Source organism: Aethalodelphis obliquidens, unplaced genomic scaffold (genome assembly GCF_003676395.1).
Source record: "Aethalodelphis obliquidens isolate GAN/ISIS:26980383/991018 unplaced genomic scaffold, ASM367639v1 scaffold28, whole genome shotgun sequence".
Lineage (NCBI taxonomy): Eukaryota > Metazoa > Chordata > Mammalia > Artiodactyla > Delphinidae > Aethalodelphis > Aethalodelphis obliquidens.
The window spans coordinates 19,047,461-19,074,204 of NW_020837972.1; the positions used below are offsets into that span (position 1 = coordinate 19,047,461).

At 50.8% G+C, this 26,744-nt stretch overlaps 2 protein-coding genes, 1 long non-coding RNA gene and 5 other non-coding genes across 8 annotated transcripts in view; 1 reads left to right on the forward strand and 7 right to left on the reverse strand.

Annotated features, from left to right (window-relative positions):
• Positions 1–4,445: 4,445 nt before the first annotated feature.
• UBC (ubiquitin C) lies at positions 4,446–6,340 on the reverse strand. The gene is made up of 2 exons (XM_027125110.1): positions 6,269–6,340; positions 4,446–5,436 (listed from the first exon to the last, which is right to left on the reverse strand). Exon 2 carries the CDS (start codon positions 5,431–5,433, stop codon positions 4,516–4,518), a length of 918 nt encoding a protein of 305 aa, XP_026980911.1. The 5' UTR covers positions 5,434–5,436; positions 6,269–6,340; the 3' UTR covers positions 4,446–4,515.
• Positions 6,341–11,947: 5,607 nt separating this feature from the next.
• Positions 11,948–18,538, reverse strand: LOC113629973 (uncharacterized). The gene is made up of 3 exons (XR_003436771.1): positions 16,777–18,538; positions 15,825–15,939; positions 11,948–12,505 (listed from the first exon to the last, which is right to left on the reverse strand). It is a non-coding gene; the product is annotated as an uncharacterized LOC113629973 (long non-coding RNA).
• Positions 12,576–12,647, reverse strand: TRNAA-UGC (transfer RNA alanine (anticodon UGC)). Its single transcript has one exon. It is a non-coding gene; the product is annotated as a tRNA-Ala (tRNA).
• TRNAD-GUC (transfer RNA aspartic acid (anticodon GUC)) lies at positions 15,770–15,841 on the reverse strand. The gene has a single exon. It is a non-coding gene; the product is annotated as a tRNA-Asp (tRNA).
• Positions 16,305–16,377, reverse strand: TRNAF-GAA (transfer RNA phenylalanine (anticodon GAA)). The gene has a single exon. It is a non-coding gene; the product is annotated as a tRNA-Phe (tRNA).
• TRNAD-GUC (transfer RNA aspartic acid (anticodon GUC)) lies at positions 18,343–18,414 on the reverse strand. Its single transcript has one exon. It is a non-coding gene; the product is annotated as a tRNA-Asp (tRNA).
• Positions 18,539–18,662: 124 nt separating the features above from the next.
• TRNAA-UGC (transfer RNA alanine (anticodon UGC)) lies at positions 18,663–18,734 on the forward strand. Its single transcript has one exon. It is a non-coding gene; the product is annotated as a tRNA-Ala (tRNA).
• Positions 18,735–20,165: 1,431 nt separating this feature from the next.
• DHX37 (DEAH-box helicase 37) overlaps positions 20,166–26,744 on the reverse strand; it is a 30,635-nt gene continuing 24,056 nt past the window's right edge. Inside the window, exons 17-27 of the mRNA XM_027125111.1 lie at positions 25,800–25,906; positions 25,452–25,640; positions 24,911–25,035; positions 24,696–24,812; positions 23,264–23,436; positions 22,364–22,478; positions 22,103–22,240; positions 21,809–21,903; positions 21,645–21,718; positions 20,879–20,976; positions 20,166–20,723 (exon numbers count right to left, since the gene is read on the reverse strand). Coding sequence (XP_026980912.1) covers positions 20,638–20,723; positions 20,879–20,976; positions 21,645–21,718; positions 21,809–21,903; positions 22,103–22,240; positions 22,364–22,478; positions 23,264–23,436; positions 24,696–24,812; positions 24,911–25,035; positions 25,452–25,640; positions 25,800–25,906 — 1,317 coding nt within the window. The 3' untranslated portion in view covers positions 20,166–20,637. The remainder of the gene's footprint in view (positions 20,724–20,878; positions 20,977–21,644; positions 21,719–21,808; positions 21,904–22,102; positions 22,241–22,363; positions 22,479–23,263; positions 23,437–24,695; positions 24,813–24,910; positions 25,036–25,451; positions 25,641–25,799; positions 25,907–26,744) is intronic.

Here is a 26,744-nt window from a genome sequence, read left to right on the forward strand (position 1 = left end):
TTAAAATATTTAAATTCAATCTTGTAATTTTCAATCTTACAATCTTGTAATTCAATCTTGTAAAAATTACTGTATTTTTTACAGTCTCAAGCATTTGGACGGGGGCCTTTGAAAACTCTCGTGAAGCCCATCAGGTTGGACTATGCCAGGGGAATGACCAACAGGGAGGGGGCAGGGAGTTGTGACCCAGCATCTGTGTGGGCCAGTGTGGAGGAGTCAGCATTTCCTTTAAAGCCCGTATGACCGGTCTGTTCTGCATTGTGTGTGACCGCCTCTAGGAAGTCCACTTACCAGTTTCCCTTCCCTGGTATTTTTGGGGGTTTCTGAGGAATGCTTACACTTTCCACAAATCTGTGCTGATAGCCCCTTGCTGCTCAGCCAGACTCCTGCCTCAGGAAATTCTGCCAGTGACCTCTTGCCATCCTATACACGCCTTCTCTGGGCTGCAATATAACCTCTCTGTGCTGTCCCAGGAACCCAGCTCTTTCCTTACTGCAGCCAAGGCTATAGACTTGTTTTTATTAAAGTCAGACATAGGGGAAAGGTGGTATTTTAGAAAGAGGGAGCAGCTGGAGTGAAACAAGGACGTAGAAAATGTCAGGGAGCATATGGGGAAAAAGAAAGTGGTCAGCAGATAAGAGAATCAGGGAGAAGGGCATTTTGAGGGGTTAGATCTGATGAGATACTGTAAGAAACAGAGAACCTACGTTGAATAATAGCTACGTTAGATGCTATGGAGGAGTCATTCCAGCTGGAATGGAAAAGGAGATGGCTTGGGGCTTCCCTGGTGTTACAGCGGTTAAGAATCCACCTGCCAATGCAATTGAACCAGGGATGAATTCCATCCCTGGTCCGGGAAGATCCCACATACCGCGGAGCAACTAAGCCCGTGCGTCACAACTACTGAAGCCCGTGCGCCTACAGCCTGTGCTCCACAACAAGAGAAGCCACGCAATGAGAAGCCTGCGCACCTCAATGAAGAGTAGCCCTGCTCTCAGCAACGAGAGAAAAACCTGCATGCAGCAACGAAGTCCCAACGCAGCCAAAAAATAATTTTTTTTAAAAATGGAGATGGCTTCAGGACCGGCAGAAACAGGATAAAGTAAAAGGCATTTGGGAGGACAGTAAATTAACTTTTACTAATGAGTAAACAACCCACTGTGAGAAATAGAAGAGTAAAAGCACAAATTGCCTAGTCAGCCACACCGCTTGGGGGAGCTGCAGGCTTCATGACTAAACCAAAGTCTGTTCCAGTAGCTCCCTCTTCCGGCAGAGATATCACTGCACACTAAGGCTGACATCCTTGAGTTAACAAGCGCTTGCCAATCTCTAAACAGCATACCTCTCTGAGGACCATATTTATAATAATTTGACGAGGACTTCGTTGTGCTTTCAGACGAAACATAAAAAGGAACACTAAACAAATGAGCCACGCATTTTTCTTCTGATTTATTCAAGATTCACACAATCACATCTATGTCAATGAATCCTTACGTAGTATTAACTCACGTGTGAAACCAAACTTAGGGCCCTTTAAGATCATTCAACGAAACTGAGCAAGTCTAGCATCTGTTCTTCAGCCTCAGAATCCCTTGATGATAGAAACGCTTCTCGTTCATCACTATATCACTATTTTTCCTGTCATGCTTGTATTTGTTGGGTGAAGGGTCCTGTAAATGTTCACTAGGGATTGTGTTGCTCTCGGGGTCTTTGTTCTTGAGAAAATTACATGAAAGGTATTTTTCCTTTATAATGAAAGGATATTAGAACTCTGTCAAAACTATAAAAGACATAAAGTGAAAAGGCATGGTGCAGGACAGACTGCAAGCCAGTATGCTACCTTTTGCATAAAGGGGAATTAATAATTAGCAGTCGCTTGTACATGCATAGAGAAACTCTGAAAGCACATACTAGGGGAGGTGGAGAACCACGTGGCTGGGAGACAAAATTGAAACTTTTCATTATATACTGTTTTAAACTTTTTATATGTCTGAAACACACGAACATATTATCTACTCAAAAAAATAAAAGTAGGAAAATACGAGACAGTAACAAATACAGTAATCATTATTTATAAAAATGTTTTAAGGCTGATTTTTAAAATTATCCCCAAGAGCCTTATTAAATAGAAATCTTGTATTTTTATGCTATCCTTTCAAAATATTAGTATATGATAGATATGTGTATAAGGATGTACTTTACAGCAGGATTGTAACAGCAAAAACCTAGAATCAAATGTTGGTGGACAAGTTAAATTAAGTCACAGTTCATCTATACAATGAAATACTAGCTGGAGTATTAAAAATGATGGAGATCCTCATATGCTGGCATGGAAAGATGTCCATAATTACCTAGTTTTAAAAAAAAAGCTGAGAAACACTATGCTGTGAATGGTCCTATTTGTATTTATGTATACATCTATATGTATTTACTACACAGGAAGAAAGCCCAAAGGAATACCAAACTTTAAAATTAGTTATCACTGGGAAGGAATATGGTTAGTTAACTACTTAGGAACTTAGGTGGGCTACCTTTGACTTTATAAAACAATGTATACATTGTAATTAGATACAGTAAGAGGCAAATATACTCATTTTCCTGGGAGTAAGCTTATGTGTAACTTTCACTTCCTTTATCATGATTTTAATGTTTGTACTATCTTATGCATATTTTAATATTTAATATATTTACATATAGTTTGTACCATCACTGATTTTAGTGTTTTTGTTTTTCAAATCTTTTCTAGTGTTTACACCTGTAGTTAGCAATTTCTTTCATTAAACTTGACAGGAAGGAGCCAAGTGTTCCTCAGCAAGTTCTCCATTGAGCATCCCCACCCCTAGGACACCCACACAGCTTTATGCTCTAATGCCAAGATCCTTCTAACTGCGTGTCACACACATGGTTCCCCCCATGAGCTGACCCAGCCCCACATTCTGAAACATCACCAGCCACTGACCGCCTCACACTCGAAGACAAAGCACTCATCACTAACACCGCCTTAGGAACCTTGCAAAGCCTGTCCTGCAGGGCTGTCATTTTCAAGATGCTATTGACGTTTTACCCCTATGCTATGACCACTTATTTTTAATGAGCAATAAACTTACTTACACAAAAACTACTCACAGCGACTGGACGTGGTTACAGGTGCTGGTGGAGTTCCAGGGATTTTTGTAATGTTGCTTCTCGACCTGTATGTTCATTTGCATGGGTGAATCACGGAAATCCAGTGAACTATACATGCTCTGGTGTCAATAAAGTGAAAACCCACAGTAAGAAACAGATTTGCCTAAGACAAACTTTTCAAATGGCATTTCCTAGTTGTGATGCCCTAAAGCGAGGACTTAAGCCTGTTGACTTCAGGTATTTTAGGACTGGCAGTAATACAGAATTTCCTCTGCATCAGAAGTTACACATGCATACCCTAAAAGTGGGAGAGAGGAAGGGAGAAGCTAGCGGGAGTGATGCTCTTTGGAGAACAATCCCTTATTTCGAGTCCTTCAAATAAGCCTCTGACTTCTGGGGTACCTACCAACCAGTGCCAGCTCCTTATATTAAATCAGCTTCCCTGCAACTTTCACCTTTGGCTCTAGTTATGACATACAAAGACACTTACCAGTAGCATCTGACTGGTAAGTCACTACTATAAAAGACCAAGAGCCAATGGCTTCACCCACCAATTTAGCTATATACAAATCTTTCACCTAGTCACAGAAAATTAAGGAATCTTGACAACTTTATCTTAGCAAAAATTATGACAATAGCTTTACTTCTCTAACTACTAACTCCTAAACTTTCTAGCATAACGCCTAATGAGACTTTAGTAAAAATTAAACTGCCACATCCTAGAGAACAAACTTATGGACACCAAGAGGGCAAAGTGGCAGGGGGTGGTGGTGTGATGAATTGGGAAATTGGGATTGACATATATACACTAATATGTATACGACAGATAGTAAGAACCTGCTGTATAAAACATAAAATTCAAAAAAACATTGCCACATCCTTTTTAAAAAACATCTGGTCAAATGACTTTCTACGCAGCTCAATGTGAATTTAAACAGAGCTATGTACTAAAACTGATTTTTCTGTAGGTTCCCTTCCACCACTCCGGCCCTCTAATAGCTCCTCCCTGCTGGTATTCCAGAAACTCTCCCACTCTCAGGGACCACACCCAAACTCAGTATTTTTAAAGTCAGTAGTTTACAAGTAAATCTACATCTAAGCATCCACATGGAAAATTCTAACTGCAACCTCCAACTTGTCTGGGTTTTATTTATACTCACCCACTACAGTTCTATGTTAAGGCCACCTTTTACTGACATTGCTTACCTCTAGGTTACCACAGAATCATCTGGTAGACCAAAACTTTGATCCCTCACACCCCACCCCCAATTAAAAAGAATCTTCTGCAAACACTTATTAAAAAGAAATAAATTACACTATTTGAGAATGCCAACAATTTTATTGAAAGGAAAGTGCAATGAAATTTGTCAAAAGCTTAAAAGGGAGAACTTAGACACCTCCCCTCAAGCGCAGGACCAGGTGCAGAGTGGATTCTTTCTGGATGTTGTAGTCAGACAGGGTGCGCCCATCTTCCAGCTGTTTCCCGGCAAAGATCAACCTCTGCTGGTCTGGGGGGATGCCCTCCTTGTCCTGGATCTTCGCCTTGACGTTCTCGATGGTGTCACTGGGCTCCACCTCCAGGGTGATGGTCTTGCCAGTCAAGGTCTTCACGAAGATCTGCATACCACCCCTCAGACGGAGGACCAGGTGCAGGGTCGACTCTTTCTGGATGTTGTAATCAGAAAGAGTGCGCCCATCTTCCAGCTGTTTGCCTGCAAAGATCAGCCTCTGCTGGTCAGGGGGGATGCCTTCCTTATCCTGGATCTTGGCCTTCACGTTCTCGATGGTGTCACTGGGCTCCACCTCCAGGGTGATGGTCTTGCCGGTCAGGGTCTTCACGAAGATCTGCATACCACCCCTCAGACGGAGGACCAGGTGCAGGGTCGACTCTTTCTGGATGTTGTAATCAGAGAGAGTGCGGCCATCTTCCAGCTGTTTGCCTGCAAAGATCAGCCTCTGCTGGTCTGGGGGAATGCCTTCTTTATCCTGGATCTTGGCCTTCACGTTCTCGATGGTGTCACTGGGCTCCACCTCCAGGGTGATGGTCTTGCCGGTCAGGGTCTTCACGAAGATCTGCATCCCACCTCTGAGGCGAAGGACCAGGTGCAGAGTGGACTCTTTCTGGATGTTGTAGTCAGACAGGGTGCGCCCATCTTCCAGCTGTTTCCCGGCAAAGATCAGCCTCTGCTGGTCTGGGGGGATGCCCTCTTTTTCTTGGATCTTCCCCTTGACGTTCTCGATGGTGTCACTGGGCTCCACCTCCAGGGTGATAGTCTTACCAGTCAAGGTCTTCACGAAGATCTGCATTGTCTGTTGCAACAAAAAAATTAACACAAAAAATAACCCCAGCGTTTAACAGGTAATTCAGAGGTCAACACATACCGAACGCTACGAAATTATACGTCACTATATACTAACCAAATGACTAACCTGCCCAAAAACTCAAAAGCTTGACAAATAAGGTCAAAACCAACGTTTCACGCACTTAAGAAAGAAAAGCAGTCAATTCGCGGGCCTCACTTACCCTCCCCCCTCACTGGCTGGCTGTCCCCGCCAACACGGCAGCGACCACCCCAGGCCCAAACCCTGTGCCCCGAGACCAGAAGAACTCTCCCTCCACACAGACCAGCAGGCGGCCCCACCCTCGATTATGAGCCCACAGAAGGGATGACGTCTCGGAACCGCGGTGGCGAGCGGGTCCCCTCCCCCACCGCGGGGGCAGGACGGCTCCGTGGCGTCGGCAGTTACTGTCCCCTTACCGGGACGGGAAACCGAGTTCTCGCTCGAGTCAAACCGTGACCTCATGTTCGCTTCCCTCACACGCCGCCCAACCCCGTTCCCCAAAAAGCTGGGCCCCGCCGCCACGGAGGCCTCACGGGCCTCTCGCGTTGCCTTTTCACCCGCAGTCCCCTCCCCCGCCCCCCATCTTCTCTCTCCCACCTCATAGCCCGCTTCGGAGTCCGGCTTCTCCCACCGAGGGACAGGGAACGGACGCCATTTTGCCGCGTTCCTCCCTCTCAGGGCTACCCTGCTGCTAGCCGGCCCCGGGTGACTAAAGGCCTCGGCTGCTCCCTCTGCCGCAGCGGGCAAGTCGACACCCCGCGCCCCCCGCGGCCGCGAGACCCCCGGGCCCCCTCCTTACCAAAAGGTGGTGACGGCAACAAACGCAGAAAAGCCGCAACTCGACTCCCAAACTTCACGAAGCTGCTTGCGCAGCGCTCCCGCCGGCGCTTCCTTATATAGTTACAGGTAGCGCCGCTCCGATAGATCCTTCCGCAGAAACGCCGAGAAGGGACTACTTTTCGCAGCCCTCCTGCCCTCTGAAGAGAAACCCCAGGCTCAACTAATTCCACTCATAAAATGCTCTCCTGTGAAGACTGGAGCTTTGGGGCCGAATCTGGCGCGGAGCGGGCCGCCGTCCCGAGAGGCCTGGCGGAGGGATCAGCGCGCTCGTTGAGCGCTGCGTCCGCGGACTTGCCCGGGGCTGGAATTGGGGGGAGGGAGAGTGGGGAGCGGGCGGCCTGAAAACCCGGCGTGGAGTCGCCCAGACGTCCGGAGCGGGCCGTCTCCACCGCCCGGCCTCGATGCCCCCTCCCCCCGGCCCGGACGGGACCCGCCGTGCGCGAGGCCCGCCCTAGGCGTACAGGGCTCCGGCCGAGCGCCTCACACCGAGTCGGGGTCCCGCTCCCCCAGCGCACACCCCGCCCTGCCCCTACCCCCCGCGAGTAAAGAGGGGTGTTTATTGTGAGTCATATTTAGATATGGATAGTGTTTCTGTTGCCCTGAACTTCCCCCTCATCCTCAGCCCGTCGCGAGGCCTACTCTGGGAGTCCAGCCCCCGAACTTGCGGCGGCCGCGCCCATCCCCCACCGGGCGGGCACCTAGACAAGACGAATGACTCGACAAATCCCAGGGCCGCGGCCTCAAGCCCGCCTCAGACGGGTCGTCAGGAGCCTCAGGAATTCCTCAGAACACAGGAGTGAAAACTAAGTTTCCAAGGGAGAAATGCCTATGGCAGGTCTACATTGAATTTTGAAAAGAAAAGCAGAAATTCCACATAGCTGTGTAAAACTCTTTGCGCTGGACTTGAAAGCTGACAGAACTTTCCAGATTGTTCTTCAGCCTTCCTGGTTTGTGCTTGATTATCAACAGGGAGGCGTTGGAATTTGAATTCTGTTGACATTTAGTTGAGCTCAGAAATCAGAAATCAAACCTATTTAAGCCCGAGATTTTAAGAAGATACTTATTGAATCTAAGTTCTGTTTATTCCTGGGGGAAAAAAATTAATATCCCAAATATAAAATTTAATTCCCTAGGCAAATTCCCTTTGGGTAAGAGAAAAAGATCGTCAGTTAGATCTTTTTCCTTTTTTTATGACAATCTATTTTATGATCTCTATGTCCTTTCACCAGCAGATTTTTCAAGTATTTTGAAATATACGAACATGATGCCAACAGATTTTTTTGAAGTTTACAGTGGAAAATCTTCCTCATGCCTTCAATTCCCCAGCCACCGTTCTTTCTGGACTCTTCTAGAAATATTCCCTATTTGTACAAATGAGGGGAGGGTGTTTTTAATTTTTACCCTTAAAGCCTTCAAAAATATATAGAGAGAAAAAGGGGCAACTGACTAAAAAATGTTCTGCCGTTAGGAAAAGACTACATTCGTGCTTGAAATTATGAACATTATATTATTTAAACATTATACTTAAAACGTGAATCAGAACAAAACTGCTATATATTTTCTTTGGTAACCAGGGTATGCACTTATGAAAAAGGTCTGAGCAATTTCAAAATAGACTTTAACCTCTATCATTTTTAACATTTTTCAGAATGAATTTATTACTGGGAAATTAGAATGAATAAGAAAAATAAAATGTCATTTTTCAGGTTAGCAGGAGACCCCAGTTGACAGGGACAGAGTAAAGAGACAAAGTTGGTGATTAAACATTATAGTTAATCCCACTAGGGGATTGTAAGTAGAGAAAAAAGTATGTAAGTTAAGGGGTCTTTCGCTCAAGAAAGCAGGTTTACTTAACCACAGAACCAGCAGGCTTGCTTAACAAAAAACCCATGCAACAGAAGCATGAGACATGCCCCGAAACAAACAACGGTGGAAGGAGACCCATATCGTGCCCAGTGAGCTCAGTAACTTAATGATCCCTAGGACATGCTCCTCTGGGCATACTAAAAACAAACATATAAGGAGTGGGTGACATTATACTGAAACCTGAGATGATTTACCATTTTTAATATATGTTACCACCTTTTTGCTCATTTCCACTGTGCCATGACAGTCCTGACTTGACTATGGAGGGACAAGAAAACTCCCCTGCCTGACATGGCGGAGGAACTGATGATGGAAGCTTAACATCTACTCAAGAATGAGGAAGAAGGTGGTCTTTTCCCCCTCCCCATTTTTTGTTGGATTCTAAAACTGTAGCCCACTAAGTTCTCGAGGTGCAGCCCCCTCTCGCCCACCCGCTTGGAAGCCTCACAAGCGTCCTAGTCTAATAAATCCCTCCTTAGCTATCACTTTGCCTCTCGCTGAATTCTTTCTGAGCTGAGACATAAAGAACTGGAGCTCCTCGGAGCCTCCCACCTCCCCGAGACACATTTCTGCCATTTCACAGTGACTTCCAGTACAGACTTCCATGAACGTTATTTCTAAATTTTTGGAAAGGGAGTTTAAAGGAACAGAACATCAAGGCTCTTTATAAAGTTTTTTTCTCCCTAAATTTCAGAAAGAAGTTTTTAGAGGAACAAAAAGCTGAGACACGTTCTCAGGTGACCAGACCTGGCTTCAAACCACACCCTGTTTGCTTTGGGCTGTTCCTTTCCTGCAAACCTTGTGATGCCTGTTGTTTAAAGGCTGAGTCACGAGTTTTGTGACATAGTTTTTTTCATGGTCCAAAAGGTACAGAGAAAAACAGGCCTGATTTCAGAGGCAAGGGAGGGAAAGAAGGAGAAAGAGTGGGGAGAGGAGAGAGAAGAGAGGCTCAGAGGGTGGGGGGGAATGGGCCCGGGGTTATCTCCAAAGAGAGAACAACATTCTTACGAGCTGAGAACACTGTGTTGTCTCTAGCAGAAAAATTCTCTGCACCACCTCTGCGGTCCCTAACTTAAGTCTAACTGTGGGTTCGGTTGAAGCACAATAGAAATAAACATTTGTCCAAGGGCACTGAGGTGAGGGGGAGGGGAGGGAAAAATGACTGCCCCAAAGACAGGTGGCTGCTGTTTACCTCGAGCAGTGGTTCTCAACCACGAGTGATTTGGCCCATCGGTGGACATCTGGCCATGTCTGAAGACTTTTTTTTTTTTTTTTTTGCCCCCTCTCCGCTCGCGGGATCTTAGTTCCCTGACCAGAGATTGAACCCAGGCCACAGCAGTGAAAGCACTGAGCCCTAACCACTGGACTGCCAGGGAATTCCCAGGAGACATTTGTGGTTGTCATACTGTGGTATTGGGGGTGAGGAATGCCACTAGCACCCAGTGATAAAGGCCAGGGACGCTGCTAAACATCCTTCAGTAGACGGTCCCCCATAATACAGAATTACCCGGTCCCCAATGTCAGTAATCCATTGGGTTGATAAACCCTGCTGTACAGGGGATTTTTGTTGCTCTTGTTACAACTGCTTTTCTATTTGCTGAGAAGGGCTCCCGAAGTCTGAATGTCCCACTTGGATTCAGGAATCGGGTATCAAGTCGCGCTCCTAAAATCCCCGGACCTGGAATGCAATGTGCTAGAACGTGCTAGAAGCAGCTTGAGTCACTGGATCCATTTTCAGCTCCTTCATCCACTGACCCATCCTTTGCAGGCGCCCCAGAAGGGATTGCGTCAGAGCTGGCACCAATGGAAGCGTGACAGCGACCCAGCAACAAGGCGGGATTGGTGGGCAGGCGTGAGCACGTGATGAGCTGAGCTCACAAAGGGCCTGGGTGTTGGGCTGCAGGGAGTCGGACTGGTGCCTGTTTGTCCGCCTGCCTTTCCTCCTTCCCCCAAAGGATTCAGCTCTCCTGAAGGTCACACAACCTTGTATGGGACTTAACTCAGCATCATGAGAATGTTCGCACAACGACCAGCAAACATTTTCCTCCTAAGGGAAAGGGTGAAATCGGAGAACTGGATGGGAAAGGTTTGCCTTGTGTTGTCATCAGTTACATAACCATAAAAGGAAGTCAAGGGAATCTGCGCCTTAGAGGGGGAAAAAAAGAAGAAGAAGAAGCAGCCCTAGAGGCTCTGTTCCTTTTCCTGCTTACATTTGTGTATTTGCATTGTGTGGCAGAAAACAAACTGCTCCGGCTTCAAAAGAACCCATTTCATCCCCCCCAGTCAGAAAGTTCCAGTCCCCAATTTTGCCTAGTATAGGAACGTTAAGAAGTTAGTTAACTTATTGGGCCTTTGTTTTGTGTTTTAATTTGTTGTCTTTAAATTGTGGCAAAACGCACACAGAATATATCATCTCAACCATTTTTTAGTGGACAGTTCAGCAGTGTTAAGTATATTGTAGGGGAGGAAAAATAATTTTCCTTTTACCCTTCTGAGTCCTTAGCTGAGATGCCTGTAATGAAAGACAGATTAACAAGAGGAACAAAACAAAACAAAGCACAATAATTTATTAACATGCACACGTCTTGAATATATGGGAGATACCCCGGAGGGAAAATGTGTCACTCAAAGATGTGACTTTAGAATTTAGGCTTAAATACCATCTTAACAGGGAAAGTCCTCTTAAGGGAGAGTAAATGATTTTTACTGGGAGAATAGAAGAATGGATAGAGATATGATAGCTTGTGACACAGTTTGGTATCAACTTTTAGTCTCTCCTGTGTCAAGAGCCAATCTTCCCTGGTTGGTGAAACTCCTGGGGAGGGGATCTAGGACCATGGAGTTCCTTTGGAACGATCTGTCTTTGGGCGGAGAAGGGGAGTTCAGTGAAAGCCTTGCTTTGCATTTGCTGTTTTTCAAGTGCTGGTAGCTCAGAATAACGTCAGGGGCAAGTTCTGCTACCTTTCAACTTTCACCCTGTCGTGCAGCCACCACCGCCATCCATCTCCACTTTTCATCTTGCAAGACTGAAACTCTGTACCCGTTAAACACTAACCCTTCACCCCCAGCCCTTGGCAACCATCATTCTTTCTGTTTCTATGAATTTAGCTAGTTTTTAAATTTTAGATATTAGACCAGGATCTAACCTGGGTCCCCCTGCAGTGGGAACGCGGAGGCTTAACCACTAGACCGCCGGGAAGTCGCAAGAATGTGACTACCTTTGGTACCTCATATAATGGATTTTGATTTTTTTAATTGTAAAATCAAATCTAATCATTGGAAAACATTTTTTTCAAAGATTTATGACATCTTTTCTAGAAAGCTCCATTTCTCAGCACACCTTGTTCTTTTTTCCTTATGGTGTTTTCCTTGTCATTGTGCTATTAGAAATATTTAAGCGTAAGATACAAAGTAAAACAGAATCATATGATTCATTTCACGTGAGGCCTGATAACTTTAGAGATAACCTCAACGTTTTGTTCTCTTAAAACCTTGTTGACATTTAGGGAGAAATAACCTTCATGGAAGTTCATTACAAAGAGAAGCTGTCACCAGTACTCCACTCCCTAACTGGGAGTCATTTCATGAATCTGTTTCATCTCAAAAAACGAAGACTGTGCAGAGTCAGATCCCTCCAGCTCTAAGATGAGATGTTTTTATGATTTAAAACATGAGGTCAAATCAAATGAGAGACAGGATTTGATGGACGAGGAATTCATTATTTCCGCAAAGAACCAGCGAACCCAGAGTGCAACAGGACCCCTTCTTTTAATAAAATAGCTTTTATTTTTAATGATAAAGTACAGTGTATAAACATAGGTTTAAACAGTATGTGCGCCACAGCCATTCGTGCGTTCATACGTGGCCTGTCGCTGAGGAAGCGGGAAGCACGGTCCCGCCTGCCGTGTCTGCTGGTTTCCTTCTGGGTGGCTCTCTCCGAAAATGGCTTCATTTTCAGAGGGAGTCATTGAGAGCACAAGTGAAGGGCAAGGGCCCGCACGGACGCTCAGACCTTTGAATGACGCCCACGCTTGCCGTCTGATGGCCGGGAATGAGTCGCCAGGCCTCCAGGCCTTTGACTGCAGTCACAATGCCAGGAAGCCTTGGGTACCTTCCCTAAATGATCATTCTCACTTTTTCCGTGGTTTCAGTCATCGTGTCAGGTTTTGCCTTTACATGTTTCTTGTAACTGCTTCCCTTTGCCTCTTCTAATAAAATTACATTTGGAGTGTTAGGGACTTCAAGAAGGGCAGATCCCACCTATTGTGAAAATCCCACTTCCAAGTAGTGACCGGAGGAGTAATACCCGTTATAATCAAGTCCATGGTGTCTGTATGATGAACAGGGGCAGAAATTTGAGGGAAAATAAATAAATAAATAAAAAATCAGGGACGGTACAGTGGAGATGCCGGGGATCGAACCCGGGGCCTCATACATGCAAAGCATGCGCTCTACCGCTGAGCTACATCCCCCTCCCCTTTCTCTCCGCTTTCTGAAATTCTCTGCTATAGTCTATTCTTTAGATTTTTTTTTTCCTAAATTAAAATGTTGTATACCTAAATGGGTGTTAAAGTTTAAAGCAAACTAAAATCAATCGTTTTCTGTTTCCCAACTAGACCCATCGTTCACAGCTCTGCCCCTGAAATTCCAGCTGATACCGGAGCCAAGGAGCAAAGGGAGACAGACCTATTCTTGAATGTTGCTCCTCACAGACAGAAGAGAAGGAACAGAAAATAAAAGGGTTTCTTTCCAATAAATAAGGACATTGCCCGCATCGCACCTCCACCCAGAAATCTCCGGTTTCCTGGTCTTTAAAACCATGCCAACCTTTGGTGACTGTGAGGTTTGCAGACCGTTTATTTTTCTTTTTCTTTTTCTCCAACAAGAACTCTGACTATTGGGACTTCCCTGGTGGCTCAGTGGTTGAGAATCCAGCTGCCGATGCAGGGAACACGGGTTCGAGCCCTGGTCTGGGAAGATTCCCACATGCTGCAGAGCAACTAAGCCCATACGCTACAACTACTGAGCCTACGCTCTAGAGCCCGTGAGCCACAACTGCTGAGCCTGTGAGCCACAACTACTGAGCCCCATGAGCCACAACTACTGAGCCTGTGAGCCACAACTACTGAGCCTGTGAGCCACAACTACTGAGCCCGCGAGCCGCAACTACTGAAGCCTGCGCACCTGGAGCCCATGCTCCGCCACAAGAGAAGCCACCGCAATGAGAAGCCCGCGCACCACAAGGAACACCTAACTCAGACAAAAAAAAAAAAAAAAAGAACTCTGAATGTCAACATGAACCCTCAGTGGAAAAGAATCTGAAAAAGAATATATACATATATACACTTGAAACTAATGCAACACTTAAATTAAAAAAAGGTATATTCAAAAAAACCCAGCAAACTAAAAAAAAAAACAGATCCATCCCCACTAAAACGCTGAGGAAGGAAGGAATCTCCGTGAGATAGCTCACTGAAAAGAGCCATTCCTTAGCTGTCAATTAGCACCTCTTTTCCAGAGTGCTCCCCAAGGGGAGAGAAGTCACAATGCTATGGAGTGTCCCTCAAGTCATCAAGGTGCCACTCACTGGTTCGGTGAGAGACAAGGAAACACCGAAAACTGAGGCTACGCCTCTTTCCACCAGCACTTGAGATTTCCTGGCAAGAAATAGAGTCACTTTACTATGATGTGGAGAACGCACCCCAAAATACACTGCCACCTCAGTCTTTAACTAATCATCTCCCTTACAGCCTGCCCGTACCTGAAACCCCTCATAGTCAAGTCCCAAATGAGCTGGTGCCCGGCACACTGGACCCAGCAGCTGTGATTTCATTACCTCACCTCTCTGGGCCTCATCTGTGAAATGGAGATTTGAATAGTAACTTCCTCACAGGGTGGTTGTGACCACTGAATGAGTTACACAGAGAAGGTGTAGAACAGTGCCTGGTACGAGGCCCGTGCTCTGAAATGCCAGTTCCCATTATTAAAAATGCTGTTATTATATGAACTCCAGCGAAGACCTACTACTTCTCATATTCACCCCGTGTGTGAACTGACGCTTTGCTGATACTGTTTGGGTGAAACAGGAAAGGAGCAGGAGGGCGATGGGGTGAGCTGCAGAATGGGGCTCCGTTGAAAGCCATCCTCTCTCCTTATTGTTCTAGCTCCAGAGGGCAGCCATGAGAGCAAGCGACCTTAGCCACAGAATGGAAGAAGGACGGCAACATAAGTGGTGGTATTTTGGACGTGGTTCGGGAGCGAGCTGAGGGCTTGTAGTCAGTTCAGCAGGTGCCCCTGATTGCTCCAAACAAACCCGATTATGTTTGCTTTCTGTGTAAAACTTAGAATCAAATCCATGCTCCTAACTCTGGCCTTTAAGGCCCTCGGTGATCTGGCCTCTGTTGACCCCCATAACGTCCCTCCCTTACGCTCCTGCTCCTCTCTATGGGCGCTCTAGCCACACCTGCCTCCTCGCTGTTCCTCAGGCGACCAGGCTGCTATGCACCTCAGGGCCTTTGCACTTGCCATTCCCGCTGTCTGGAAAGCTGTTCCCCAGATCTCCTCATGGTTGGCTTCTTTTCATTGGCGGGGTCCTCAGGAAGGCCTTCCTGGCCACCTCTCTAAAGGGACCTATGGGGCCGTCCCTGGCGGTCCAGTGGTTAAGACTCTGCCCTTCTACTGCAGGGGCTGAGGGTTTGGTCCCTGGTCGGGGAAATAAGATCCTGCATGCTGCACGGTGTGGCCAAGACTTTTTTTTAATGTAAAAAAAAGTAAAAAAAAAAAAAAAAGAAGGGACCTGTGAATCCCATGCATTCGCTATTGCATCACTTCGATTTGTTTTTTCTCCATAGCATTTATCACTCTCAGAACCTGTTTTTATACAATTTGCTGATTGTCTGTGTCCATGCCTTGGTCCTAAGCTCAGTACGGCAGAGCCTTGCCTGTTTTGTTTCCTGCTCTATCCCCTGAGCCTTGAACAGTGCCTGGCGCATAATAAGTACTCAGTAAATATGTATGGAATTAATGTGAAAAAAAATAAATGAACAGACAAATAAATGAATGAAGACTAGGAGCCTGGGAAGGGTGATATAGGCATGTTCAGGAAGCTGAGTCTGCAACTGAAGTAAGACAAAAAAACCGTCCAGTTTAGACTCACCCTACCTCCTGTCTCAAATCCATAGACATTTTCTGAGGGCCAATCTCTGGGCCAGTGCAAGACATAAGAAGACGAAATATTTGCTGCAAAAAAAAAAAAAAAAAATTTGCAGCCGAATGAGCATTTCCTGGCCTTAGGAGTTGACAGTTTTATTCTGGGAGATCATTATATAAATCAAACACTTGACAGCGGCGCTGTGGCATGCAGAAAGTGGAAAATTCCACTTCAACGTGAGAACTTTGCCTTTTTTCTTTCTTGTAACCATGTGACGGGAGGACGCTCGTCCGTGACTAAGACCAAGCGGATGATAGACAACCGCCGGTGCAAACCTCGCTTGCCTGCCAGGTTGATTCTTTCAAAGAATAATGAATTTTTATGAAAGTTATTTGTTTGGAAGAGAAATGAGAAAATGTACTACAGCTCGAAAAGAGGTCGCGTCTCCCCGTCGGGGAATCGAACCCCGGTCTCCCGCGTGACAGGCGGGGATACTCACCACTATACTAACGAGGACGAGCTCTGTAAATCGCCTTTCGGCTCTCCTCTTAAAGGTACATTCAGCGTTCCCTAAATAGTCACATGTTCCAAAAGGTTAAATATTTCATCTTTTCCTACAAAACAAAAGAAGGGAAAATCCCACTTTATTTAATTCCATCTTAAAGAATACTTTTCCTCCCTGGTCCATGATTTAGCCGTGAGGGTTCAGAGAGCAAAAATTAATAAACAGCAAAAATTAACTAACAGACATCTAACAGAGGTTAAATGCCTATGAAGTGAAAGAAACGGAGTTAAGGAACTCTTGGTCTTGTCGGATTTTTCCAGTTGGGGAGTTGTAAAGAGGTTCCCATACCCTCTGGCTTCCCTTCGATACTGCTCGGAGATGTTTTAAACAAAGAAAATGAAACCCCTTTATTCACTTGAAAGAATCATTTTGTCTTTTTTGTTTTCCCCCGACACATGGGAAGAAAAACTAAGTTGCCGAAACCCGGGATCGAACCAGGGACCTTTAGATCTTCAGTCTAACGCTCTCCCAACTGAGCTATTTCGGCTACTGTTGCCGCTAACCTCCGCTTCTGGCCTCCTCGTCGTCTAATGGCCCTGGGTCCTCGATCTGGGGATCCGCTGCTGAGGAACCAGGGTCGGCGGGAACGCATGCCTGCCAGGCTCGCCCGTACCCGCCCCTTCTCGTCCTTCAAAGCCACCGCCTCCGAGAAGCCTTCCCTGATCACGCCTCCCTACGCGACCCCAGCCCTTTATTGTTTACTGTTAGCTTAGGTATTGTTTTCCTTGTCCATTATCTGTCCCCCCCGGCTAGAATGACAGACCCACGACGGGCAGGGAACTCATCAGCCTCTGTCACTGCTGTATCGCTTAAGGCCGACAACAGTGCCTGGCACCTAATAGGTGCTTAAAAATATTTGCTGAATTAAGGAAAGAACGAAGCTTACCTGGCTCAGAGCTCCGCTTTCTCAGGCTCCCTTCTCTGTGCAACTGAACAAGGTCTCCCCTTGGGTGCAGCTCACCGAGCAGCCCAAGGCACGGTAGGGATGCTGACCACGCCAGGGCATGTGGGAGGCCGTATGGGCTTTCCTTGGGGCAGTGACTGAGATCCGGCCTCCAAGCATGGCCACCCCACCTGTGGCAACTGCTCAGCTTCAAGGCATGAGGAAATCAACAGGTCGGCATCCAGGTTGGCTCTCTCTGCTTCCCTGCCCTTTGGGAGATGGGTGGCTGGGGAGTGTTGTCTGGGACAGGATGAACAAGCGTGGACGTCCTTCATGATGTGAAGTCATTTAATAAGCGTTTGCTAAGCACCTAATGACCCTGTAACCCAGTCACAAATACAGTAACAAAATAGTTCGTCTTAATAGCAATGCTAAGAAGCAAAATAAATGGTAGTGATGGGATGGAACACCTGGGATGGGGCAGTAAGAGAAGGAGAGAGTGCTGAGAAGACTTGGAGAATGAAGAGCCCGCGGGGGGAAGAGCCTCTGGAACAGAGGCAACAGCTGATGCAAAGGCCCTGAGGCTGAAACAGAGTCCGGCTAGTTATATGAATGGAAAGAAAGTCAGCATGGAAGCGGTGAAGAGGGTGAGGGGACAGAAGATAGGAGGCGAGGACAAAGAGGTGGGCAGAGACCAGATCGTGCCGGCCTTGAAAGCCACGGTGAAGGGTTTGTACTTTCTCTTGTGTTGGAAAGCTGCTGGGGAGTGAGTGATATGATTTACCTCTTAAAGTCTCCCTTGACTGCTGTGTGGAGAATGGACAGGAGGGGCTCAAGTGGCAGCAAGGAGACCAGTGAGGTACTGACAGCTCAAAAGAAACAGTACACCAAAACGGGATGTCCTAAATTCCTTCAGGAGCAATACAGCAGGGGACCCTACTGCTGCTTTTCACAAAAGCGCAGTAGTTCTTGAAAAACTAAGTGTACCAATGTGATAAAAATCGAGTAAGGAAGAAATGAAGGAAGGAAGGGAAGGAGAGCGAAAATAAAATAAAATAAAATTCAAACAGTCCAGAAAACTACCGAACGGAAAGGCAGAGTCACTCCCACCTTATCCCAGTCCTTCTGCCCGGAAGTAACCAGGGTCTAGACCAGACTGATTCATGTGACCTCGGACAAGTTACTGGATCCACGCTCTGTGCCTGCATTTCATCTGTCTGATGTGATAAAATAGCCCCTCCGAGGCTTATTGTGGGTGCACACCTGTAAAGCGCTTACGAATACTGCCTGGTGCATGATGGGAGCTAGTTCGCTCTAGTTGTTGCTGTAATCCGGTCATAAATACGAATATACTCACTACGTATATTTATTCTTACACAGAAGGGAGCCTATAGTGCTCGTGGCTGAGTATACAGCATCCTCCACTCTCTTCTTGAGGAAATGGACATATTCCGAAAACCAAATTTACACGCTTCCACGCATATCTGTCTATCATAGTCGTATCATTTTGGAGAAGATGCCCCAAATATCTTGTGTGTGTGTTGGAGTGAGTTAAAACAATCACGCAGCCTCCCCGTCGGGGAATCGAACCCCGGTCTCCCGCGTGACAGGCGGGGATACTCACCACTATACTAACGAGGACGAGCCGCGATAGGTGTTCTCCCGCCAAACCCATAAAGAAACACCATTCTTCGGCTGCTACACCCATCTACTCCGAACACTGGTCTCCACGGGCGCAGTGCCGCGCGCCCCTGGTTGGTGGGCTTCCTGGGACGGGAAAGACTTACTTGCGTCTCTGAAGGCGCTGAGCCACCAGAACGGAAGAGACGTGGAGGAGCGAAGTCGCTACTTCCTATATCCTCACTTCCAGCAGACGGTTCCACGGGTCTGGGGATGTAGCTCAGTGGTAGAGCGCATGCTTTGCATGTATGAGGCCCCGGGTTCAATCCCCGGCATCTCCATGTTTTTCGCCTAGAATTAATTTTTTCCCCCTCTGGATCACAGCCACACGACCAGAAGGCAAAGCAGGGAAGGAGACCCAAAGCCCCCGCATCAGCTGGCTTAAGGGAGCTCCGTTGGAGAGGGCGGCGCTAGTCAAACGCCCTTGGTCTCAATCACAGAGGCCCGTGTCCTCTCCCCTGGAGATTCGGATTCAGGTCAGCAGTGGGCTGCGTTTTTAAACAAACACTCCTAGTGACTCACGTCATCAAGCAGTTAGGAAACACTGGATTTTTAAGGAGGGTTTTGCAACTGTCCATTCATTCCGTAACTCCTGAGCACCTAGTGCCAAGAAATGTGGACACATCGAGCGCCTACTGTGTGCTCAGGTAGCGTCAAGTACCCTTGTATCCCTGGATACCCCGGGCAAGGTTTCTCAGCCCTCCTGTCCTCAGTATTCCAGTCTAGGTAACTAGCAATAAGCACGTAGCAATGAGCTTTATGAATACGGTAATTGTGATGAGATGGAGACTAAAGGGGGAGGACGTGGAGGCTGCTGCAGATAAAGTGTCAGGGGGGCCTGTCTGCAGAAAGGGGAAATGGCAGGTGCAAAGGCCCTGAGGTTGAAGCGGGGTAGGGGGAGGAATCTGCATTGAGGGGACAGAAAAAAGCCCTGTGCAGGGTTAATGAATGAGGGAAGGAGAGGGTTGAATCTTTCAAGACACTGGAAGGTCTGTTGCAGGGGAATGACGTGATTTACTTAGGTTTTAAAACAGCTCCCTCTGGCTGCCATGTGGAGTCCACCATAGGCGGGAAGAGTGGACATGAGACCCGCCAGGAAGCCCCTGCCGTGGCCCAAGCGGCAGCTGCTGGAGGCTCGCTGGAAGCGCACAGCAGGGGAAGTGGGGAACACGAGGGGCTTCTGCACACATCCCGGACGTGGACTAACAAGACCTTGCAGATGGCTTAAACGCGGGGGGAGTGGGGTAGGGGAGACCGCCTAGTTTGGGGGAACAGTAGGGTTAGTAGCTAGGCTGTGGAGAAAGTGAATAGTTTTGGAATATTAAACACGTATCTCTGTTGTTTTGTCTTACGTGTGTGTTTATATTACAGAATTTGTGTTTATTTTTTACTTTTCTGGCTGTGCTGCGCGGCTTGCAGGAACTTAGTTCCCCAACCAGGGATCGAACCCGTGTCCCCTGCAGCGGACCACCAGGAAATTGCGGATTTATGTGTTGATATTAACACAAACTGATTCAGGAAAAATACCTAGGTAAAAATGAGAAAAATGATCAACGTCTACAGGCTCACCGTGCCACAGGATTACCACTAACACGCTCATGAGCATCCGTCCAAACTAGTCTCCACGTACGTGTGTGTACGCGCACGTGCAGGCTGTCCCCGGGCCACCCCCATGTTCAGGGGTTGGCCCAAAGAACTCAGGAGACGCGGTATACACCTGTTGTCACAGTCAAGGTTTATTACAGCAACGTAGCCAGCGGGGAGCTGACTCCGGGGAGGGGACGCCCACTCCACAGGAGCCGGCGGGAGCCCTGGCGGACCTCGCTGGCTGTGGGCAGGGTGCACCACACCCGCAGGGAACAGGGAGCGGAGGAAGGGCCCGTGATCGCCTGCTGCTCTACAAGGGACTAATGTCGTCCACAGAGCACGTTTAAAGCAGGACCAGCATGGGAGATGAAACCATGACCCACCCTGTAATAAAGAGTTACAAAAGCCACCCCGCGCGGGACTGCCCAGGGCGGCAGCGAGCTGGGCCGAGAACCGAGCCAAGACGACCACGGGTGTCCAGGGGCTCCACCTGCCTGCTGGGCGCAGTCTGGGGTCAGGGTGCCCATGGCGGACACCGGCCACTGCCAGGCCCCTGGGTCCGCAGGCTAGTCCTCGGCCCTGCAGGCCGGCACCAGGTCAGCAGTCAGCAGTGGGCGGCCAGGCTTTCTCGACGTTGGCGTGCACGGCCTGCGGGATCCACTCACAGTACTCGGCCAGCAGGTCTGCAGGGGTGGGAGGGAGGACGGTCAGAGCAGCTCTGTGCCCACCCGCCTGCCGCAGGGCACACCCTCCTGCTAAGCCTGGGTTCCCTCGGTGGCCCCACCCTGTCCCCCCCGCGATGCCCTCGCCACGGGGCACCCTTCCTGGTCAGACTCACATTTGGGGTTCTTCCTCCAAGCAGCCAGCAAGGCGTCTCGGCAGTCGGCTTTCTCAGCAACAAGGGCTCTCAGGAGGCTCTCTGTCCTGGGCTGCAGCCTGCGGGTGGGGAGGCAGGACGTGGGGCGTCACGAGGCCCACACGCTGGTACCACTGCCAGGCCTGCCCAGGAACTGCAGGAAGTCCCCTTCCCTCCAGCAGGCCGGGGGTGCTGGCCGGATGGAAGGATCCAGACTCCATCGCCTCCCACCACTTGCCTCTGACCCGCCCGCCCAGGCTGCTCCCACACACGGTGCCTGTCCATCTGGAACCTTCCTCCAGACTCCCGCCCGGCTCGCAGCCCTGCCTCCCCTGACGCTGCTCCGTCAGCCTTTCCTGACTGAGTCCGCCCGCCCGCCGCCTCACCTCCACATCCTGCTTTGACCCTTCGTAGCTGTGCCACCCCTGCCACTTGTATTAGTTCTGTTTGGGGAGAACCTCCCTGCCCTGGGACGTGCCACGGGACAGGGTCATGGCTCGACCCTAACACGAGGATGTGCTTGGCAGAGAGCGGATGCTCAGAACCAAGTGCTGGCTGGAGAACTTGGCTGGCAGGGGCTCCTGGACCCACAGCCTCACCCCGAGTCCCCGGGAGTGCCACGAGAGAAGAGACTCCTGTCGTCCTAAGGCCCTCAGTGGCTGGGGATCTGTTACGGCGGCCCCAGGACACTAGTCTCAGCTCCCTCCACCACCACCTGCCGAGCCGACGCCCTCGGGAGAGACTGTACCTGGCCCACGTCTTCAGCATCGTGCTGGGGCTGGACAGCAAACAGCCCTTGTACGAGGCCAGCTTGTGGAAGACCTGGGGAGAGACCACAGGATGGGGTGAGAGATCTGGGGCTCACGTCCCACCCGAGGTGCCAAGGAAGGGACCGAGGGAGCTGTCGCCTACCTGCCCCTCCAGCAGAACCTGGGCAAAGTGCTTGTAGCAGTCGAGGCCTTCCGGAAAATCCACCTGGACCGCGGGGAGCGGCCAGCCGACGCGACCTGGGGCGCGTGAGCCAGTGAGCAGGGGCCACGATGGAGCCCCACGCCATCCTCCCCTGCCAGCCCCCTTCCCGCCTGCCAAGGGGGCCCGCAGCCTGGGATGACACGGCGCAGGACACACACACCGCCCAGGGCACGCGGGAGGCGGGACCACGTGTCCAGTGGAGCCCAAGGCCGCCGGGAAGTCATGCCGACTCACAGAACACGCTGGCCCGGTGACACAGCACCCGCCCCTTCTCGGGGCAGTAGGCGGGGGGCGGCTCCTCAAGGGGCTTGTCAAACTGGCAGTAAGACGGCAGCAGCACCGGGATCCACTGCACCTCCACCGTCGAGACGCCTGGGGGCCCGGAAAGAAGGGCTGGGGGCTCGGCGAAGGCTCGTGGGTTCTCCCCTCAAGGGCCCAGCGGCACGGCTCACCAGAGCCACGCGGGTCAGGCGAGGGGCTGGCCAGCTGCGCTACCTTTCATGTACATCTTGGTGGTCTCCACAATTTCCTGGTAGACCACAAACTCGGGGAGCTCCCTGAAGAGCACGGAACTGGGGTGGATGAAGACTGGGTCGTCGAGGAGGGGGGTCTGCGAGAGAGACGGCGGGTGGGCGTGAGTCTGGGGCATGCGTGAGCGCCAGGTGAGGCTGACCCCCTGAATCCAGTTACACCCTCAGCCAGGAAAGGAGAGCATCCGTCAACCGACGAACGGCCACCCTGGCGGCGTGTGTCCGCCGACGGAGCGCATACCCTGCCGTGAGAGGTACTGACACGGGCAGCAGCGCGACCCGCCAAAAAGCACAGCACTGAGCGAAGGAAGCCAGTGCAAGAGGCCACGCGGTGGAGGATCCCACTCGTGTGAAACGCGTAGAACAGCAAATCCGTAGAGACAGAGGACAGATTCGCGGGGTGGGGAGACCCAGAGGCAATGGGGAGTGGCCACAATGGCCATCCGGAGCCTTCTGGGATCATAAACACGTTCTGAAATTACTTGTGGTGCTGGGCGCACAACTCTGAATGGACTAAAACCCCCTGAATTGTACACTTTACAGCGGCCAGTTGTATGAGGTGTGCTTCCATCTCCATTCAGTGAAGTTGGGGTGAAGCTCACGCCCAAGGGAGAAGCGGCTGCACCGTCACCCCACCTTGGCCCTGGGTGGGGCCTTCCCAGAGGCGGCGGGACCCGTGACCCGGGAGGATAGGCCCACCCACACCCAAGGGTGCCTCCGGCTGCCCCTCACAGGCGTCCTGACGTTGCCCAGAGCTGGGCGTCTGGAGTGCCCCGGTTGCCAGGACGTGAGACGGAGGGCAGGGAGGGCGGGGGGCCCGGGCGCAGCGACTGCCCTGCTGCCCATCCCCGAGCCAGCGTCCAACCTTGTAGGCGTTCTTCCACTTGTCGTCCAGCAGGTCCTCACTCTGGACCCTGCGGGCCAGGTGGTCACCCAGGCCGGCCGTCACGATCTGCCGCAGGTAGGTCACCTGGCTCTCGGAAGGCGGCTGCATCTTGGGGTCCACGAAGAGCCCGGCCTCGGGGCACATGGTGTTGACTGGGGGCAGACCGAGGCGTGAGGAAGGCGAGGCGGGGGCTGGCTCCGCCCGGCCTTCTGGAAGGCCCTACGCTGATCAGCTCGGAGCTCTGGCCTCAGCGACCTGCGCATCTCGGCCCCCGTCCACCGAGGATGCCCACCCACACCCATGCCTGCCTCGTCCTCGGGACGAACCCCAATTCCCTTGCGGGCGGCGGACCGTGCTGCTGCGAGAGCTCGCACTTGACTCCCTTCGGCCTTGGGGCAGGGAGCACGCCCAGCCAGGAGACGTGACAGACGAGTCACGCTCTCTGAGCAGGACAAGTGTGGAGGCCACCTCTCCCCTCGAGGGCCCTGCGCTGCTGAGCCCAGGCGCGAGACGCAGGGCGAGGCCTCCTTCTTCTGCATGAGAAGGATCTGAAGCTCTGGAACACTTGGCAGGTGGGGAGAAAGGAGGTGGGGCTTTGGGCTCTGCTGCTTGTGGCGGGAGGAGGCGGCAGGGACAAAATGAGAGGAGCAGGACGGGGGACGCAGGTGGGGAGAGTGGGCTTCGCTCCCCGACTGGGGACTGAACCCGTGGCCCTACAGTGGAAGCATGGGGTCCTAACCACTGGACCGCCGGGGAAGTCCAGGGCTTTCTGTTCTGAGGTTTGCAATGTAAATCTGTCTTCCCTACAAAACCTTCAGTGACACCTATGTTGTTTAACTTAAAAAGCGAGAGAAGAGGAAAGAAACAGGAAGAAGGCAGAACACGGACAGGACGCAGAAGACCTGCCACCCACGCCCAGCCCTGATGTGGCTTCAAATGGGTCCGGTCACCACCACCACTCAGACCAACAGGAGCGGAAAGCAGGGGCTGAACCGTCTGCTGCTCCCCGACTCCAACAAGAGGGGCCCCTTCCACTGCTGGAGAAGCAAACCAGGGCCGGACCCTACTCGGGAGCAGGGACCCCTGCACGAGGTTGCTGGGCAGGAGGTGCGGCCAGCAGCTGGTCCAGGCCAGAGCCGGGACAAAGGGTGACGAGAGGGATGTCACCAAGGAAAGGATGAGACGGACAGACAGCCTGACGGGAGAGCGTGCACATGTCACTGCCCTGCTCGTGTGCGTGTCCTCGAAGGACCACCGAAGTGGCGAGCACCAAAACAGATTTTAACAAATAGGCGAATTCGCAAATGTGGACTCTGTGAATAATGGAGATCGACGGTACGTGGGTGACGTCGCTCAAAAGCGACTTTAAACGTCAACAGGGTCAAGTTCTCTGCTGGGCGCAGGGCCGTACCCGCAGTGGTCAGCTGGCCCCTCAGGCGCCGGATCTCCATCATGGCCCTATACCGCAGACCGTTGGCCTCACAGAACTGGGGAGAGCAGCCCGCGTACTCGCAGGCTCCCACGGCGCCTGTGGATGGGGGGGCGGGCGTCACTCATTCTCGCTGCCCCGTCCCACCCCGCGTGACCTCCCCACCAGCCACACTCCACGCCATGCAGGGCACTCACCAAGCAGCACCATAAGGTCCCCGAGTTTCAGAGAGGCTCCCTGCCCCGCCCAGATCCTCTTCATCTGGGCTACCCGGGCCCGCTTGCCCTTCAGCCTGGCGAGCTCCTCGTCGCTGGCAGCTGGCCTGCGAACACACACAGCACCCAGGCTGTTGCCCTGGCCGCGCAGGGCTGCAGAGGCAGGGAACACGCCAGTTACCCAGGGTGAGCCCAAAAATGCCTGGTGGGGTCACTGATCAACATGCCCACAATCGTGGGAATTCTCTGGCGGTCCAGTGGTTAGGACTCTTGCGCTTCCACTGCAGGGAGCATGGGTTTGATCCCTGGTCAGGGAACTAAGATCCCACAAGGTACACAGCACGGCCAAAAACAAAAACAAAAACAGAAACAGAGATCGGTAGAGATGAGAACACTGCCAGGCGCAGGACGGGCGAGGGTCTCGCACAAGACCACTCAACAGGTCAGTGATGCCCCAGGAGGCTCCACACCGTGGCTCAGCCGAGGGCAGGCGGCCCCCGAACGCCCAGCCCCCGGCCCCCACCTGTCCAGCTCCTCAAACAGCTCCCGGACCGTCATGGCAGCCACGATGGTGATGGCGTACGGCAGGCAGTCGTGTTGCCTGCTCAGCGCCAGCATCTTGGCGTAGCGCGGTGCCACGGGGAACGTGGCCATGGTCCTGCCCAGCTCAGTGATGGGGCAGCTCCACCGGGACCTCTGCAGCTGCTTCACCCTGGAGGATGGAGGTCTGTGATGGGCGCGGGGAAGGCTCCACGAGAAGCCTTCGGACCAAGAGGCCTGGTGCTCGGTCAGCTTGGGAGAGGGGAGAGGGGAGAGGGCAGGGAACGGGGCGGGACCTGGGCTCCCCACTTCCCCCGAGCTCCTGCCCTACCTTTCTGTTTTTGGGGGCGCCTGCAGGGCACCCAGTGCGATCAGCAGCTCCTCGGCGGCGATGAGGGCCTCCACGGACGGGGGCGTCGGGAAGGGGAAGTTGATGACCTGGGACACAGGGAGACATGGCAGGAGACAGGTGAATGCGGAGGAGGAAGCAGGGGACCAGGCCTGGCAGGAGGACGGGGCTCCTACCGCCTGCCCTCCGAGCACCACTCACGCTCAGAACATGGGACACGGGGTCCTGGACACACGCAAAGTCCACGTGCCGGGGAAACTCCACCGGCCCTCTTCCTTCATTCATTCACATCATCCACTCACTCAGAAGCATGTACTGAGCACCTCGTGTGCGCCAGACGCTGTTCTTGGCGATGGAGATAGAGAAAAACAAGACAAGGACTCAGCCTCCATTGAGCTTTCATTCAGCCAGAAGGGGCCGCAGACGACCCGTGAGTACACACGAGAATAAACGTCATCACAGGAGAAAATGTGCCCAGACAGTGAGATGATCAGGAGACAGATCAGGGACAGGGAGTGACCGGGGTCAGGGGGGGTGGCACCTTAGAGTGACCAACTCAAAACAAGCATTAAAATAAACATCTGTACACAGATGTTCACAGCGCCACTAGGCACGGCAGCCGAAAGGTGGGGACAACCCAGACATCCATCGATAGGTGGATAAACCAGCGTCCATCCCTATGATGGAGTGTGACTCAGTCATAAAATGAACGAAATTCTGACACGTGCTAGTGTGGACGAAACTTTAAAACACAACGCTGCTAAGTTCAGCTGTGGATGGTCCAAACAACAGAAATATAAAACAGGTATCGATTTATAATATTTCCTGAAATAAACTGACTCTGATTCAAACTGTCAGCTAGGTTCTTTGACACTGAAAATAAAATACCAAACATAACTAATGTAAAAACTTTTAGCAATGAAAAGC